Here is a 15,894-nt window from a genome sequence, read left to right as displayed (position 1 = left end):
TGTACCCCTCCCCGGAAGTCTTTCAAGGACGGCAACCTTCTCCATATTGCCACTCTAAACTCTTCCTCAGCTGTCAAACACTCCTCTGATATCTGCCGCCTCCTCGAAGAACTTGACCTCAATGTCCTCGGTCTCACTGAGACATGGATCCTCTTGGTGCCCATGTCCAATCGTTCCGGAGGGGGTATAGCCCTGATCTTCCCTGAGTGGATTCCTGCTTCTGTCATTCCTATGCAGGCCTACTCCTCTATCAAATGCCTCATCTGCATGCTCTCTCTCTCGTAGCCATTCCCTTACTGTGGCTACCATCTATCGGCCACCTGGTCAGAGCTCCTCCTTCCCCTCTGGGTGGGCGGACCGCTCCCCTTCCCTCCTGGTGTCAACCAATCAACTGCTACTTCTTCGAGACTTTAACATCCACTTGGTTGCTTCATGTCCTTCCTCTGGACTCTTTCACAACCTCTGCAACTCTCTCTCTCTCTCTATCCTCCCCTCTGGCCGGACTCACTCTACAGGGCACACTCTGGATGTTGTGCTCTCTACAGGCCTTCCCCTTTCTATCTCTTTCACCACTCCTCTATCCTGGAGTGATCACTTTCTCCTTTCCTCCCAGCTCACACTCTCCACCTCTCAGGCCAAGCCAACTCCAGCACTGCCACCTACCTTCTCGGTCATCCGACCCATGAAGCGTGTCTCAGTTGAGGCTTTCACCAACACTTTCTCACCTCCCCACCCCCTTCGGCTGACTCACACCCTGACACAGCCCTTTCTATGCTCCACTCTGCTATATCTGATACTCTTGATGCTCTTGCCCCTGTCATGAGGATCCGCTTGAAGCCCAAAGCCATGTGCAATTCCTGGTACGACTCGGACCTCGTCACCCTTAAACTGAAGAGCAGGGTGGCTGAGGGGAAATGGCGTGCTTCTTGTACATCCTCTGACCAACTGGCCTGCCACCTGCTCCAAAGGCAATACCGGCTCTCTGTCCACACCAATAAGAGAGCCCTAATCCAAGCCTGCGTCTCTGCGGCATCCAACAGCTCGGCCAAACTCTTTAAAATCTGCAAGGAGCAGGCCAATCCTGCTGCAGTCTCTACCTCGCCTGTCCCCTCCCAGCCCCTCTGCATGGCCCTGGCTTCTCATTTCATCTCTAAAACTCAGGAAATCCTGTTCTCTCACTCTCTTCCCCTCCTACTTCTACTCCCCTCTCTTCCTCTGGCCCTTCTGTGGCCACCTCTCCCCCCTCCTTCTCTGCCTTTCCCCTGTTCACCCCAGATGAGGTTTCTAGACGAGTCCAATCTATGAAAGTCTCGTCGAAACAGGTTCTGTCCTGTTCCTCTAAAACCACCTTGACACCCTGGCTTCTACTTTGGCTGACTTCTGCAACCACTCATTTGCCACTGGAGTCTTCCCTTCCCCCCTGAAGCACTCCCTTGTGCACCCTCTTCTTAAGAAACCCTCAGCCTACCCATCCTGCCCTGCTAACTATCGCCCAATCTCCATCACTCCTTTCCTGGGCAAACTCCTGGAAAAGCTGGCCATCTCCTACCTTAATCATCACACTAAATTGGTTGGTTGTTTCCATGACTATCATACTGGCTTCAGAGCTGCCAGAAGCACGGAAACTGCTCTCCCGAACATCCGTGAAGACCTGCTCTCCGTTCTTGACTCCAATAGACCCTGTGTTCTCATCTTACTTGATCTCCCTTCTGCCTTTGACACGGTCAACCATGCCATTCTGCTCAACCGTCTCTGTGATAACCTGGGTATCACCTATCAGGCCCTGGCTTGGCTGACGGCTTTCCTCTCAAAACGACCCTCCCAGGTCCAACTTGGGTCCTTCCTCTCCTCTATCTCTATCTCTACCTGTGGTCTTCCCCAGGGGTCTAACCTCTCTCCCTGGCTGTTCAACCAATACCTGGCACTCTTGCCCACCGCATTGCCGCTCTCTGCTCCAACTTTCAGTGCTATGCAGACGACACTCAGCTCATTTTCAGGCTCACTTCCGCCACCTCTTCTCCTTCTCTCATCTCTGACTGTCCACTATCCAGGTGTGGTGTGCTGCCAACGATCTCTGCCTTAATGCCAGTAAGACTGAGATTCTCCTCATAGGCACACCTGCTCCATCCTTTCCTGTCGCTCTCTGGCCGGCCTCTCTTGGCCCTCTTCCTTCTCCCACCTGTAAAACGAAAAACCTTGGGGTCATCTTCGACTACTCTCTCCTTCTCTCCTCACATCTCTGTCGTCTCTAAGAAGTCACACTACCAGCTGCACCTCCTCAGAGGTATTCTTCATTTCCTCTCCTTCCCCCAGAAGCTCAATGTCTCCAGAGCTCTGGTTCTCTCCAGGCTGGACTACTGTAACAGCCTCTTTCTAAATCTGCCTGCTTTACTTTCTGCCCTCTGCTGCTCATCCAGAACAGGACTGCAAGACTTGTTCTTGGCCTCAAGCCCAGGGATCGTATCGCTCCATGACTGAAATCTCTGCACTGGCTCCCGTTGGCTGTGAGGATTAAGTTAAAACCCTCTGCATCATCCACAAGGACCTCTGGTCCTCCAACTCTCTCTTCCTAAATAGCTTCCTTCTCAAGCTCTTCGCTCCTCTGCCTCCAACTCAGTCAGTGTCAGTCACTACTCCAAGTGACGAGTTGGTGGTAGACCTTTCTATGGCAGGGGCTTCCCTGTGGAACAGCCTCCTTTCCTCCCTGAAACCTGAGGAGAACCATCTCCGTTTACGTAAGCACCTCAAGACCTTCCTCTTTGCTTCTGCTTTCTCTCCTCCTCTCCCGTGCTGAACTCCTGACTGAAACTGCACTGGTCACCTGGCTACCCTCTGATCTCTTGTCCAGATCCCTTCCCCCGCCAGCTGCCCTACTGCACTGCCTCCCGGGCAACCCCGGCACTTGGGGGCTGTTTCTGTATCTCTACAGTGCCCACCAGCTCTTGACACTTAATGCCTGCACTTACCCCTGCACTTGCCACTACCTGGCCACACTTTTACCTACCGTTTTATTTATTTTTTACTGTTGATCCTATGTATTGCACTGCCTCCTACGCCTCCCCCCCGCACTTTCCCTTTCCCCCTACCCTGAACTTCTGCGATCTCAATGTCACCTGGCCTAGTAAGATTGTTGTCTCTCTTCCCCCTCCCTTGCCTCGTCGCACTTTGAAACACTTGGGTATAAGCGGGTTATAAATGCCATATCATATCATAAGATCAGAATAAAGATAAAACCTATCGGGATGTCGTTGCAATAAAAGAGTCCACCGTCCTATGTGAAACGTCCCTATTTCTGTCCCTTACACTGATAACTAAACTAAAGTTATCCCAGTGTTCTTGGTCCAGGAGAATGACTCCCTCCCCCTGGACTGGATGGCACAGTTCTGTTTGCAAGTCTCTCACCAGAGGGAATAACTCATTTCCCCTCGCTTCAATACTTCAAAGAAACATTGCATCAAAACATAATTTCTTCCCTCCAGTGGGTACTGTTCCCTTCCCCTGAATGCTGGTTTGATGCGTGTGATAAACTCATTTACCAGGAGAATGACTCCCTTCTCCTGATGTCTGATTCTCGGTGATTTCCCCTACAAAAGCAAGGTGGAATAACTCCCTTCCCCGTACTCTTTTCACTTGTTTTCATGATTTCACAATGCCTGGCAAATGACTCCCTTCCCCTGTGCTTACTTAGCTTTTGTTCTCACTCTTGGGTTTTACTTTCACAATTCACAATACCAAGGGGAATGACTCCCTTCTTCTGGTCATTCTTGGCTTTACTTTCACAGTTCACAATGTCGGGGGGATTGTATCTCTTCCCCTGACCTTTCTCATATATAAACTTGGTGTGCGCCCCAGACCCGGGTTTCTTTAGGACTTTGTCTGGGCAGACCTGGTTCACTCTCCTGCCAGGTACTGCCATGAAGAAGATGGCTATAGAGAATCTCCTCTTCAAGTTGCAGGTCCCCAACCCTGTTTTCTCCTCTGTATTTTGTTCCTGACATACCTTGTTCACTCTTCTGCCAGGTACTATCATATGGCCAATTGCTTGAGATATTCTCCTTGTGTATATTTGGGTTCCACACCCTGAGTTTGAGGTTTCTCTTTTCTCGATCTGGACATCCCATGTACCTTCTTGGACTCTGCCGGCTCTTCTGTCGGTCGTGTGCTTCTCCATCGTCTTGTTGGGCTTCTCGCATTTTTGTGCTGCTTCCACATTTTCTGCAGCGCTTCTCTCTGGGCGAGTTGCGATTCTTGTCACAACCGCATGGTCCAGTTACTGCTTCTACCCAGATGTCCGCTCTTCCAGGTCCTCGGTCTGCCAAGGCACGGCGGACCGGATAGAGAGACCTCGGCTCCTTCGGATGCATCCTGGTTAGCAGCAGCATGTTTCTTCCACTCTGGACGTCCTCCAGACTCGCAAATCCTACTGGGAGGGTCTGACAACCTGGTAAGTCAATCTTTGCTTTTTACAATGAATGGGCAACAACTAGCATGCCCATTCACGTTCTCCCGAGAACTCTTCATCTCTCTGCACGTCCTCCTTGTGTCAGTACGTACAAAGGAACCTCCTGTTAGGTCATCCCTACTCTTCCTCATCTCAGTAGGTGTGTATCCCTCGGTCTCAGACATACATGGAGGTGGGATATGGGGGATATGAGGATTTATGGGCCGTGGTTGTGCCATGGGAATACCGCGTTCTCCCTGATCCACAAAGGGGAGCGGGGGAGAGTCCCTCCGCATGAGAACCTCCCGCTGAGTACCACCTATAGGGGGCCTATCGGGTAGCAGCCTCGCCTCTCTGCTCTCATGAGAAGGGGCTCCCCCTCGGGGAGAAGTGACGACATCTCAGGATTCGTCACAAGGCGCACCCACTCGCATGAGGACCTGCAACTCTACCTCTCTGCCCTGAACTCTCTCTAGTCCTCTTTTAATAGATCGAACAGGGAATTCTACCTCCCCTCATCAACTTTTACGCCAACCATCCTCGCCAGTTAACTCAACTCTCACAGCTAATGACCTAGCTAATTATTTTGCTGCAATAATTTCCAAAATGAAACACTCCTGCCCTTCCTCACACACCCTCCTACTACATTCTACACTCCGCCTACTGTACCATCATCCTCTGCCTCTCACCCACTTTAGTCACACTAATACTGAAGAAGCCCTATCTTCATTGCTGAAGACTAATCCCCTCTTGTGCTCCTGAGTGGCCTATCACCTCGCTGAACTCTTCAATTTTCCTTTGACTCTGCTTGCTTTTCATCTATTTTCAAAACAGCCAGTCCTCTCCTAGAAAGCACAGGTTTGACCAGAACCTGCCGGCAAATGTTTACCCTGTGTCTCTCCTTCTGCACTACTCTAAAGTGCAGGAAGGGTGTTTTTTTACCGTCTTACTAATTTCCTAGACATCCGCAATCTTGGAGACCCCCTGCGAGCAGTTTTCCGCTTCTGACATTCCATGGAAACTGCAATGTCATTCAATGGAATGTCTCCAACTTCATCGCCTCTTCTAAGCACTGTAGCCTATCCTCTATCCTAATTCTTCTTGACCAGTCCACTGCTTTTGACACGGGAGATCAGAGTGATCAACTAAGTACAATCTCTCTTCTTGGGATTCGCAATCAAGCCCTTGCCTGGAGCCAGCTCTCTATCTCCTGGAACAACACCTCTCAACTCACTCCTCTAACTATTGGTGTTCCACTAGGCTCTTTCTTGGGTCCTCTGCTCTTTACACTCTACACTTCTGCTCCTCTGTTCTTGGGGCACTAATCTTCTCATTTGAATTCTAGTACCAACGGCTTGAAGATAATGCCCAAATCTTCTTTGTTCCTGAACTCTCCTCTGATCCCTCTATCAAAATGTAAAACTGTCTTCTCTCTGCCTTTAAATATCAGATGGTTTTGCACTGTGCTAACCTCTTCCAAAACAGAGGTGCTCTTCTTTATGGCAAAATACTCATCTCCTCCCCTGCCTTTTCAGTTGCCACCTGACACTTTACCTTACTCCTCTTCAGCTAGAAACCTCTGCGTCATCTATGATCCTTCTCACACCTTCTCTACTTTCATCTCCAAAACGGCAGTTCACCTCAACCTCCTAAATATTAGGAACATCAGGCACGTCCTTCCTTTCAACACTGCCAAGCATCTCTTAACCACTCTGTTTTTTTCTAAACTGGACTACTTTGCCAGCATCCTCTTTGGTCTATCCAACTATGCTTTATCGTCTTGACAAGATCATAAACTTCGATACCAGGACTCTCTTTGAACTCCCTCACTTCACACCTACTTTCTCTTACTGTCACCAGACCGCATCGCTGACTATTCAAAGCAGCGCCAGATGTAAATACAAATCTATCCACTTTAAGGGACCACCATATCTGTCCTCCTTTATCCAACTCTACAAGTCTACTTGTATTGTAATCTCTGCTTTGCCTCCTCACCATTGTGGCACTTCACGCTCTCTGTGCACCCTCTCTCTTACGCTCTTTATCTCTTCTTGCTTAACTTGCAAGGAATTCTCTTCCCCTAGACATTGGAGAAACAGTCCACGCTGATTTGTGCAAAGCCAAATTGAAAGCCTACCTCCTCGTCTCAGTTATCCTACCTGTCATCTGCCTTCACGCTAATATTTTTCCCTCGCCTCGAACCTACATCTGTCCCTCATTTTTCTACCTCCACGCTAACATGTCTTTCATCATGGTCTTATCCCTAACAGCTGGCCGTACCACCTAATTGCACTTAAAAATGTCGAATGTTGATTTTCCTTAATCTATGTAAGTCCTATGTATTGTCCTATGTATTGTCCCCCGTGACTGTTCCATTTACACCCCATTATAACCTGGTCAGAATATCACTCAGCTCACCCCATTGTAAGTAGCTTACTGCTTCCTGCCAAATCTGATATCTGTTGTATTTTCTTTTGCCTTTAAGAAGAGCATTGTTCTTCCCTAAATATAAAGACATTGAAGATGGGGGAAGAAGTGCATAGCATTAGGGTAACTGGACGTTCCAAAGTTAAGAATAGAGGCTCAAGAGGTCTTAGACGAATCAATAAATCTCTATCTATCTCTATCTAAATAGTTTTTGTATCGCGCAACACGCCTGTAGGCCTCAGGGCGCTCACAAGACACACAACAATGAACATACAGGTCATCGGGAGGAAAGACGCGCTAAACTGACCAAGGAATTAACCTAATCCTTTATAAATGAAAGAAAAATATTTAAACCATTAATGGGACGAAAACAGGAAAGGGGATTTTGGCTCCTAGGCTCAAAGTATTCACTGCAATAGTTGAGGCACACAACACCCCCTCCCCCCAACCGTTTTAGAGGCCTCTAGTTCAGTAATTCACAAGCAGGGGCCAAATAAAAGTAAGTGTACCTCAAATAGACCAGTCCTGTTACTTAATGTTGGTGCGAAAATCCGGACGCTAGTATTGGCAAGTTGAACCCATTTCTGCCATAAGGTAGACATCATCCGTATCACTATAAACTTAATGCATGTGGCAGGGTGACTTCTGGTTGTCATGCCACCCTTGCTGTTTGCACTAGTTATGGAACCCATGGCATCGCAAAGAAAGATGAATGATAGAGTGAAGGGCTTTACAGTCGGCGAGTGTGGAGGGAGAGAGTATAGGTTGGTGGTGTTTGTGTACTATGTATTTCTTTATATAACAGACCCAGATAACTCGATTCCAGCTGTTCTTTCAGATTTGTAAAACTGGAAAACTCTCGGGTTCTATAATTAATATTGACAAATCAGTCCTGATTCCCTAGGCCCCCAGGAGGAAAGCACAAGGCTGGTCATGGATGCAATCCTCTTTAAAATAACATGGGATAAGGTTAAATATTTGGGGGTATAGATTCACTCCTGATCCTAATCTGCCTACCACTGCGGGAGTAAGGGCTGCACCGTTTAGCGCACATAGCACACTTAATGCTGTTGGTATCAAGTATCTGCCTAACGATGGGGGAAGAGAAAGCTATTACCGAAAAGGAATAACTGGTTGAGAAAAGTGAATGACTTCTTTTAGATGGAGAGGCTATCGCAATGGGTTCATGAATCCAATAGGAACGTATGGGAGGAATGGTACCTTTTCTGGGTTAAAGAGCACTTAAACTGCTTGGGAGTGTTACAGATTACTGAAACTCAATAGAAATGTTGCAAGGAGAAAACAGTCCCACAGAGAAGATCGGAATTGCGAAAACACTCCTAGCATCCTTTTGGGGAGAACGAACAATGTGTTAACATAATATTGCTGGAAATTATTATGAAAGACTATAGATTCTATTTCTGGGGTGTGTGGCGAGCCAGAAATAGGAGTCGGACCACCGGACATAATTAAAAAAGTTTTTTTTTTTTCTTTCTAACCTGTCTATTCTGCCTCTGCTGCTACCATGAAGTTCCCTATCTAAAACCGAAAACCTAAAGTGCTCATCTGGACATTTAGTCAACAGTCTGTCCCCAGTCCGAAACCTAATTTAACTAACTGGACCCACTATTGTGTGCAAATTCTGAAACCTTAAGTAAATGCCTGTTAGGCTTAGGATCTTGAGGCTGACCGTGTGCTTGCTTAAAGGTTCTTGAAAAAAGAATTCCTTGAAAAGAAACGGTTCTCTGTATTTGGCCTTTGCCAACAGTCTCTTGCACAAGTCACTCAGTTTTGATGTAGTTAATGAAAACACGATTAGTTACTTAATCCTTTTCACATTAGCTGGTTTTCCTTTTCAGTCCTTCACAAACGTAGAAACTTTGCTGAATCAGATAAAAGGTCATTTTCCTCATCTCCTTTCAAATACTTTGGTCTTATCTTGATAGCCCCTTTTCTTGGCCCACTACGCCTCTTCTCAGGGTTGTAGACAGTAAATCTGTTATGTTCACCTATCTCTCATGGACTTCCCGGCCCACCTTGTTTTTAAGTATACCGCTTGGTTGCTTTAGACCTTCACTGGGCCCTCTAGCCCCTTGGTTTACTTCCTGCTTGGATGTTTCCTCTCTTAGTCTGGACTAGCGTCTCTGTTAGCTTGGAGTTTATATAGATCTCTTTGGCGACTAGCACATTCATAGACATCGCCTCCCTTGGATATCGTGGGTTTTGCACTTCCTCTAGTTCATTGATGAGTTTGACCTCCCGCCTCCTTTTCTTGGGCTCAAACCACTTTACTCCACGGGAATTCTCTCTAGCAATGGTCAGTGGCTCTGGTAGCAGCGGACTCCTTCGCGTCAGGCTGCTTTCTACGGTTGTCCGGTGGCAGCCTTCTCAGTGGCTTGCCAGTATCTCTTTCCTTGGCTTTCTCTGTTGGTAACATTCTTGGTGGACTGCCAGTATTGCTTTCTCTGGATTTCTCATGCAGCGGCCTTCTCAGTGACTCACCGGTATCTTTCTCAGACTTTCTCTGGTGATGACCTTCTCATGGGCTCACTGTTCTCTTTCTAGGACTTTCTCCTGTGATTACCTTTTTATGAGCTCACCGGTATCGCTCTCTTGGGCCTTCTCCATTGGCAGCCTTCTCTTGGGCCTAATCTGTCTTTCTCAGGTTTTCTCTGGTGGCAGCCTTCTTGTGGGGTTGGCGGTCTCTTACTCTGGCTTTTTCTGCCGGCAACCTTCTTGCAGGTTCGCTGGTGTCGCTCCTTCCTCTGTCAGTTTCTCTCAGGATGCGAGCGGGGAACATTGTTTGGTCAGCAATTCTGGTCTTGGCAACATTCTGCAGACTGCTCGCCTACCACGTACACACTGTGGCACTGCCTCCAGGCAGTGCTGATTACACGCGGTATTGGTGAGGTCTGCTTTACGTGTTTCCACCCCAGCTGATCGACTCCACGTCTGCCGGTCTCCTCTCTCTCCAGGTGCAAATCAAAGGGTCTTTTTCAGAGTTTCTCAAACAAGAGACAGTTAGATTGATTGCAGGATTTCACACTTGAGGGACGGGGGGGACATCAACCCATATTAACATGGATGCAGGTTTCACAGTTCGAGGGAACTATAACAGACTTGTTCCTCTGGAAGCAATGACACCAAAGGAGGAGTCGCTCCCAGTGAGATCCTGACTGCCCAAACCCCTAGGGAGGTTCTTGCATATCAGGCACACCTCCCTAGTCTCACAGGGGGCCGCTCCCTCTTGGGGCAAAGGGATGGATACTCTGGATTAGTCACAGGTGGGAGGGAATAAAACAGTTGTGTATCGCTGGAATTATAGGTGTTATTTGTAATTGATGGTTGATTACATGCCTCACTGAAAGAAACAAAGTACTTTTTGTTCTTTTTTTAAAATGCCCTTCCCCCCACTTCTTTACCTAACATTCTCATTTGGGTTAGTTGTTTTTGATCAAGAAATCTCGATACAAAACTGAAGGTTAAATGTTTTTTATTATTTTTTATCGCTGAGTAATTTGAAATGCAATAATGTAAAGTTCTGGCAACTTGTTTTTCCTAGGTTGATGGTGTTAACATTCAGGAGCTGACCAACCAAGAAGTGGTTGCTGCATTACGTAATACTGGACAGACTGTGCATTTGACTCTGGCTCGCAAGAAAAGATCCTTTGGTTCTTTCTCCATTGAACGATCTTTAGATAGAGGTAGATATATTTCATATACCTTTCGTCCAAGTTTAGTTTACCATAATCTTTTTCTTAACTTTTTTAAATTGTTTTTGATTGCACATAATACAAGACAAGTAAATATTGCAACATGTGATAATGCATGCTCTGCAGTTATGGAGATTGTTCCCACTGGCCCTTGTGTCCTTCTCCTGGCCGTTCGGTCCACCCGTGAGCTTAATTCAGCATAGCCACCAATACTACAACCGCTAAGGCTCAATCCATTAATTCGCATCTTGGGCTCCTATTCACCTGACAAGCATTTGCGTCAAGTTTTTCCAGAGGGATTTGTTGTCATTCACCAGATTGGGAGGGATATGTCCCCAGGTCTTTGCTGCATCCCCCACTGCATCCCCCACTTTTGTGCTGCATGTGTTGCTCTTTGTTGCAGTCAGAGCTATCTGTGGCGATGGCATTTCTTCTGTATGTTCCCCCTTACCATGGACTGACCAAATGTTCCAGGTCTCCCCCTCTATTTGCCCCCAACTTTGTGTTTCATCATGTTGAACCCAGTTACAGTGGTTCAATAGGCATCATAAACCACACTGTTGGTGAATGGCAATTTGCTGTTTGTGTTTTCTGCATTGTTCAAACATGAAAGATGCAAATGCTTGACATGCTATAAATACATTTAGCTGTTGCTACTGATGTAGCTATAAAGAGTCAGGACATAGCTGAGATGTAAACCAAGTTATTATTAAAGACAAACAGCAAAATACAGTAATACAGAATGACAAGGGACAGGTGTCGAAGAGATCTCCCGGTGTTCGGTCAGAGCTCATCTCATACAGCCTGGCAAGTTTCCATGACGTTTGTAGACATTTGGTAATACTAGGAAGCAGACATTTGTGAAGAAACCTGGCAGTTATATGCACGGTACATTGTGTCACAAGATCAGTACGCAACTTTGGCGTAAACACCGGAATACTCCTTATAAGGTGGGATTTGTACACAGCTAGGGAAAGGTACAGGGAACTGGTGTCCCATGGGTCCCAAGGGCAGCATTAGGTCGTGGCCTGCTGAGCCAAGGCGGGGTTTGGGCATGCCAGTAGAGCCGGGTGTAGCAAGAGGCCTCAGGCTAAGCCATGGTGAAGGATCTGGGGGCCTCGCAGGAGAGGGTGATTGCTAGGAGGTATAGTATCAGGACAATCCTGCCACATCACTACTTGGGGAAAGGAAGTTCCCATGCTCAAGGTCATCCACTACTATGGTGCGTTTTTGCAGAGGTATGTCATTGATCGAAAGCCATTTTAACGTTGTTGTTTTGAAAGCCTCAGAAATAATGTACAGTAACATTGATTTTGGTTGTGTGAACACCATTCACTTGATATTTAGTTGAAGCTAGTCTTGAAACACATTCTAAATATTTTCTGTAGTTTCCAGCATGCAAAAAAGGTGATTTAGCAATTCACTGTTAAGTATTCTTTTTTGTTTATTTTTTTTATTTGTATTTGGTGCACAGCACCTTTACAAAACATATGTACAGTATAAAGTACAGAAACTAGTTTTAAAACAGCATATTGCATACAATATAAAACTTTCACAAGCATTTAAGACACGAATAGTTCCCAAATAACAATGAAGCCCTGTATCGAATTATAGGGCATACTTCTATGAGCATACTTGGTTCATGTGACTATCGTGCAATTCATCGTTTGTGCAAGCTAGTGTAATCGGAACATGTAATATCCTATAATGAGAAAATTCACTATTCAATCGTATACTGGAAATTCAGATCATACACAGCATTGGGTTCCTTTAATCCTCAAGTTCCACAAGTTTTCCCTCGATGATCCTTAATAAACGTACCAATGACAAAATTAGAAAGTTACTTCGTTCCCACATGCAAAACACCCAAAATAGTTCAAGAAAGAGTGGTGTGTTGCCATTTAGGTATTTGCTCAGTATCAATACACTGTGAGTTTCAAAGAAGCTACAATATATGGTCAAATGCTTCAAAGTTTCCAACTCCTGCCTACTGCAACAAAATCGACAAAGTCCATTATTTGTAGTATCTGTTATTTTTCCAGTGTTTTGTTCGTGCCTTACTGTGGAATAAGTATAGTCTCAATCTCATAAAGACTTTCCTAGCTTGACTGAATGGGAAAGAAATGTTTGTGCCTAAATTTTGCATATTCTGTGTATGATTGATAGATGGCAATGTGATCAGATGTGCAAGCCCAATCATGTTGTAGTAACCTTTTCTTCACAATCGCTGGGCGTACTATAAGATCTTCCGGTTCCATAGCAATGATGGAAAGTGCAGTCCGTATTTGGTTATTAAAGAGCGATATTGAGGCTTGTGACTCATTTACAAGCATTAGTGCTAAATCTTCATACAGTGAATTCAGCGGGGGTTGTAACATTTTACCGAAATTGCCGAGCCTTCTCCACTGCAGCCTTGAAGCCAACATAAACAATTAAGCTGGCTTGTCAGTTTTTGGATATATTGGTGCTCCACCCCAGCACGAGTTTCATGTCATTGGAAAGCTCTGCAAACGTAACAGTAACAGGAGGATTGCTGGATAAGCCAGTAAGAATTGCCGCATTCCTGTCTTCTTGCTTTGTAGGGTTCCCTTTAAGTATGTGGAGTTGGTCGGTCTTGTGCAATTAGGGGACCTATAACGGGCGCCAATTCAGAAGGGGGTTGAGTCAAGGATGGCAGGCATAGACTCAGGTGATGTAGAGGGTACATTACTATTGAAAGTTTGATTCTGGATGATACTTGAGGCAGAGTTGTTAGTTAGACTAGTGTGATCATTACTGGAGTTGTTCGGCTGTGCCATGACCGATGTCTATTTGTTTTCTGTTTGAAAAAAATTAGACATTTTGGGTTTGTGTAAGTGTGGTACTTTGATCCACACTTCTTTGTGGTATGTCCACCAGACGGGTCGTTTTTAGGTTTCCACCGGTTGCTGACCCTTTTGGATGGTGCAAGCATGTGTGAGAGGAGACTGAAGATACATGGTAGGCACCTTTGCCTCATGATTCTTCAATTGGAGGTGGATTTGGCTTTCGGTATCAAGCTGATTCAGGTCTATGATAACATCGTCATGCGAAATTGTACACATTTTTTTTAATGGCTGAATTGTTTCCTTTGAGTTAGTTGGATGATGTGTTTTTGGACTTTGTTTGAGAGGACGATGAAGTGGACGTATTCGAATTAGAGGATTTAGGTAAGAGACATATTTTTTGAGCTCTCAAGTCTCAGTCTTTTAGCTTTGCGAGACATAAATTGTTTATTTTTTTGGGAGTCGACGTGAGTTTTGGCCTCCTCAGTAGAAACCGAGAGTTCACCTAACGTGTCAACATTATGATCTAAAAGATCAGTTAATGCGGAAGGACTGTCAGGAGAGTCAAGTGGGACTTCACATTGAGTGGTGGACCCATTTGTTGGACAAACAGGGTTCAACAAGTCCTGAGAGACCATATTTGCATTAAGCAGTAGATTTTCGATGACCAGGATTCTTTCCTGTTGTAATTTAGCCACTTGCATAAAGTCAGGTTGAATGCTTTCGATAGAACCTAATGGCCGGAGATGATGTTGCTGGAGTACCTGAGCAAAACATTTAAAGGGCACAACAGGGGGCTCTATGCAATCGTTAGTTTGGGTGTGCTGCGAAAAGGTGATTTTAGATGCAGTCACACGCTCAATTTGACTAGGCTCGGATACCTTGGCGGCATGCATTGCCCAAAAAGAATGACAGTTTTCCTACGCTAGAATAAGGCCCTCTATTTTAATTAATTTGGTGAGAATACCAGATAGCGAGGTGTGTATACTCATGTCCCTTATTCAATAGATGAAGTATCCGTGTGAGTACAGGAATGTTTTGTAATTCTCCAACATTGGATCTTTCATGGCTTCACATGCTTAGAATATTCCCCGTCGTCAGGCTGGGAACCCCCGGTATTTTTATTAAGACGTTTTCCATAGGAAAACATTTCGAAACTTGTGTCCGATCTACGTCATCGGGTGGCGTACGCCTGACCCAATAGGACGTAGAGGTATAGACCTTCCCCCGGGGCTCCCTTCAAATTTTCAACCGTCTAGCGGGAGCACCTCCTGTTTTGTCTACTCTGTACACGGTTGAATTCTACTCTTGTAAGGTTTCGTTTACAATGTCTGGAAAGGGGTTCATCCGTCCGTGTGCCACATGCGGACTGAAATAAGTCTATGAAGGAGATGGGCACATGGATTGCTTGTACTGCCTACACCCACACCACTCGGCGGACAGTTGTGAGATCTGTAAGGGTTTCTCACAGAAAACGCTGAAAGATCGGAATAGACGTCTGGTGACGTGGCTAAATGAAGGAACCTGCCCTTCATCGGAGGTAGGGTCTGCGCACAGTCTAGCATCCAGACCTAAGTCATCGCCGGTCTGTGTCAGCAGAGCCTCCTACTAAGAAGCCACGATCTATGGAAAAACATCCCTCAGAGAAACACCTGACGAAAGAATCCTCGTCGAAACATGGGCAGGATCACCATCAAGGAAAGTCTTCATCTTCGAAAAAATCCTTTAAAGACCTCCTCCTCAGGAGACCATCACAGGTCTTCCTCGAGTAGAGACTCGACGAGGCATAAATCCAGCTCGAAAAAGGCGGGATTGCCTAAAGAGACTCTGTCACGCCTCCACCATCGTCGGTTGAGGCTCCGACGTTGACGAGATCATTACCGTCGATGCAGGTAACACCTGCAGTGGCTCCATCGAATCCGACAGCGACGATAGACGTCTCCACATTGACATCGTCAACGGTGGATCCTCCAAGGGCCTGGCAACCGGAGATGTACGATGCAGTTTTGCCAGAAGCCTTATTGCAGCCGGAGGCAGCCTTCTCAATATCATCAATGGAGGAGGATCGAGAACAGATAGTTGGTCCAGCAGATCTGGGATTGCAGGGTGTTGGATTGTTGACGTTTTCAGAAGGGCAAAGTGTCCCTGTTACATCGTCTTTGTTAAACCCTCAATCAGTATTATCCTTGCAAGTGTTGACCACCGTAAAGTCTCTTCTGAAGCAGTTGGATGCGAGGTTACCCCCCCCGTAGGCGCACCTTCGGGGATGCCGGCGATGCCTGCTGACGACAAACCAGGTCCTTCTACGCGGTTGACGGAGAATCCACCCTCCCGTCCAGTTAGTGAGGAGCCTCCTCGCTTGCACAGGGAAGAAGGGGAGTTGCAAGATTCGGAATCAGAACAAGGGCCTAAAGACTCTTTTTCAGATGTTTCATCATCCCCTTCAAGGAATCCTGGGAGTCAGAGGCGGAAATGGAAGCGCCTAGAAGCCCGGCTCAACCGTCTCCGC

At 46.3% G+C, this 15,894-nt stretch overlaps 1 protein-coding gene across 6 annotated transcripts in view; it reads left to right on the top strand.

Moving 5' to 3' along the window:
• PATJ (PATJ crumbs cell polarity complex component) overlaps positions 1-15,894 on the top strand; it is a 3,332,662-nt gene that overhangs the window by 395,306 nt on the left and 2,921,462 nt on the right. For all 6 annotated transcript variants that reach the window (XM_069642041.1, XM_069642043.1, XM_069642045.1 and 3 more), the window contains exon 11: positions 10,431-10,572. In XM_069642041.1, coding sequence (XP_069498142.1) covers positions 10,431-10,572 — 142 coding nt within the window. The remainder of the gene's footprint in view (positions 1-10,430; positions 10,573-15,894) is intronic.

Source organism: Ambystoma mexicanum, chromosome 1q, assembly GCF_040938575.1.
Source record: "Ambystoma mexicanum isolate Mex_15411 chromosome 1q, UKY_AmexF1_1, whole genome shotgun sequence".
In the NCBI taxonomy this organism is placed as follows: Eukaryota; Metazoa; Chordata; class Amphibia; order Caudata; family Ambystomatidae; genus Ambystoma; species Ambystoma mexicanum.
Note: the sequence above shows the minus strand (reverse complement) of the source record. Positions and strands in the feature narration are given on the sequence as shown.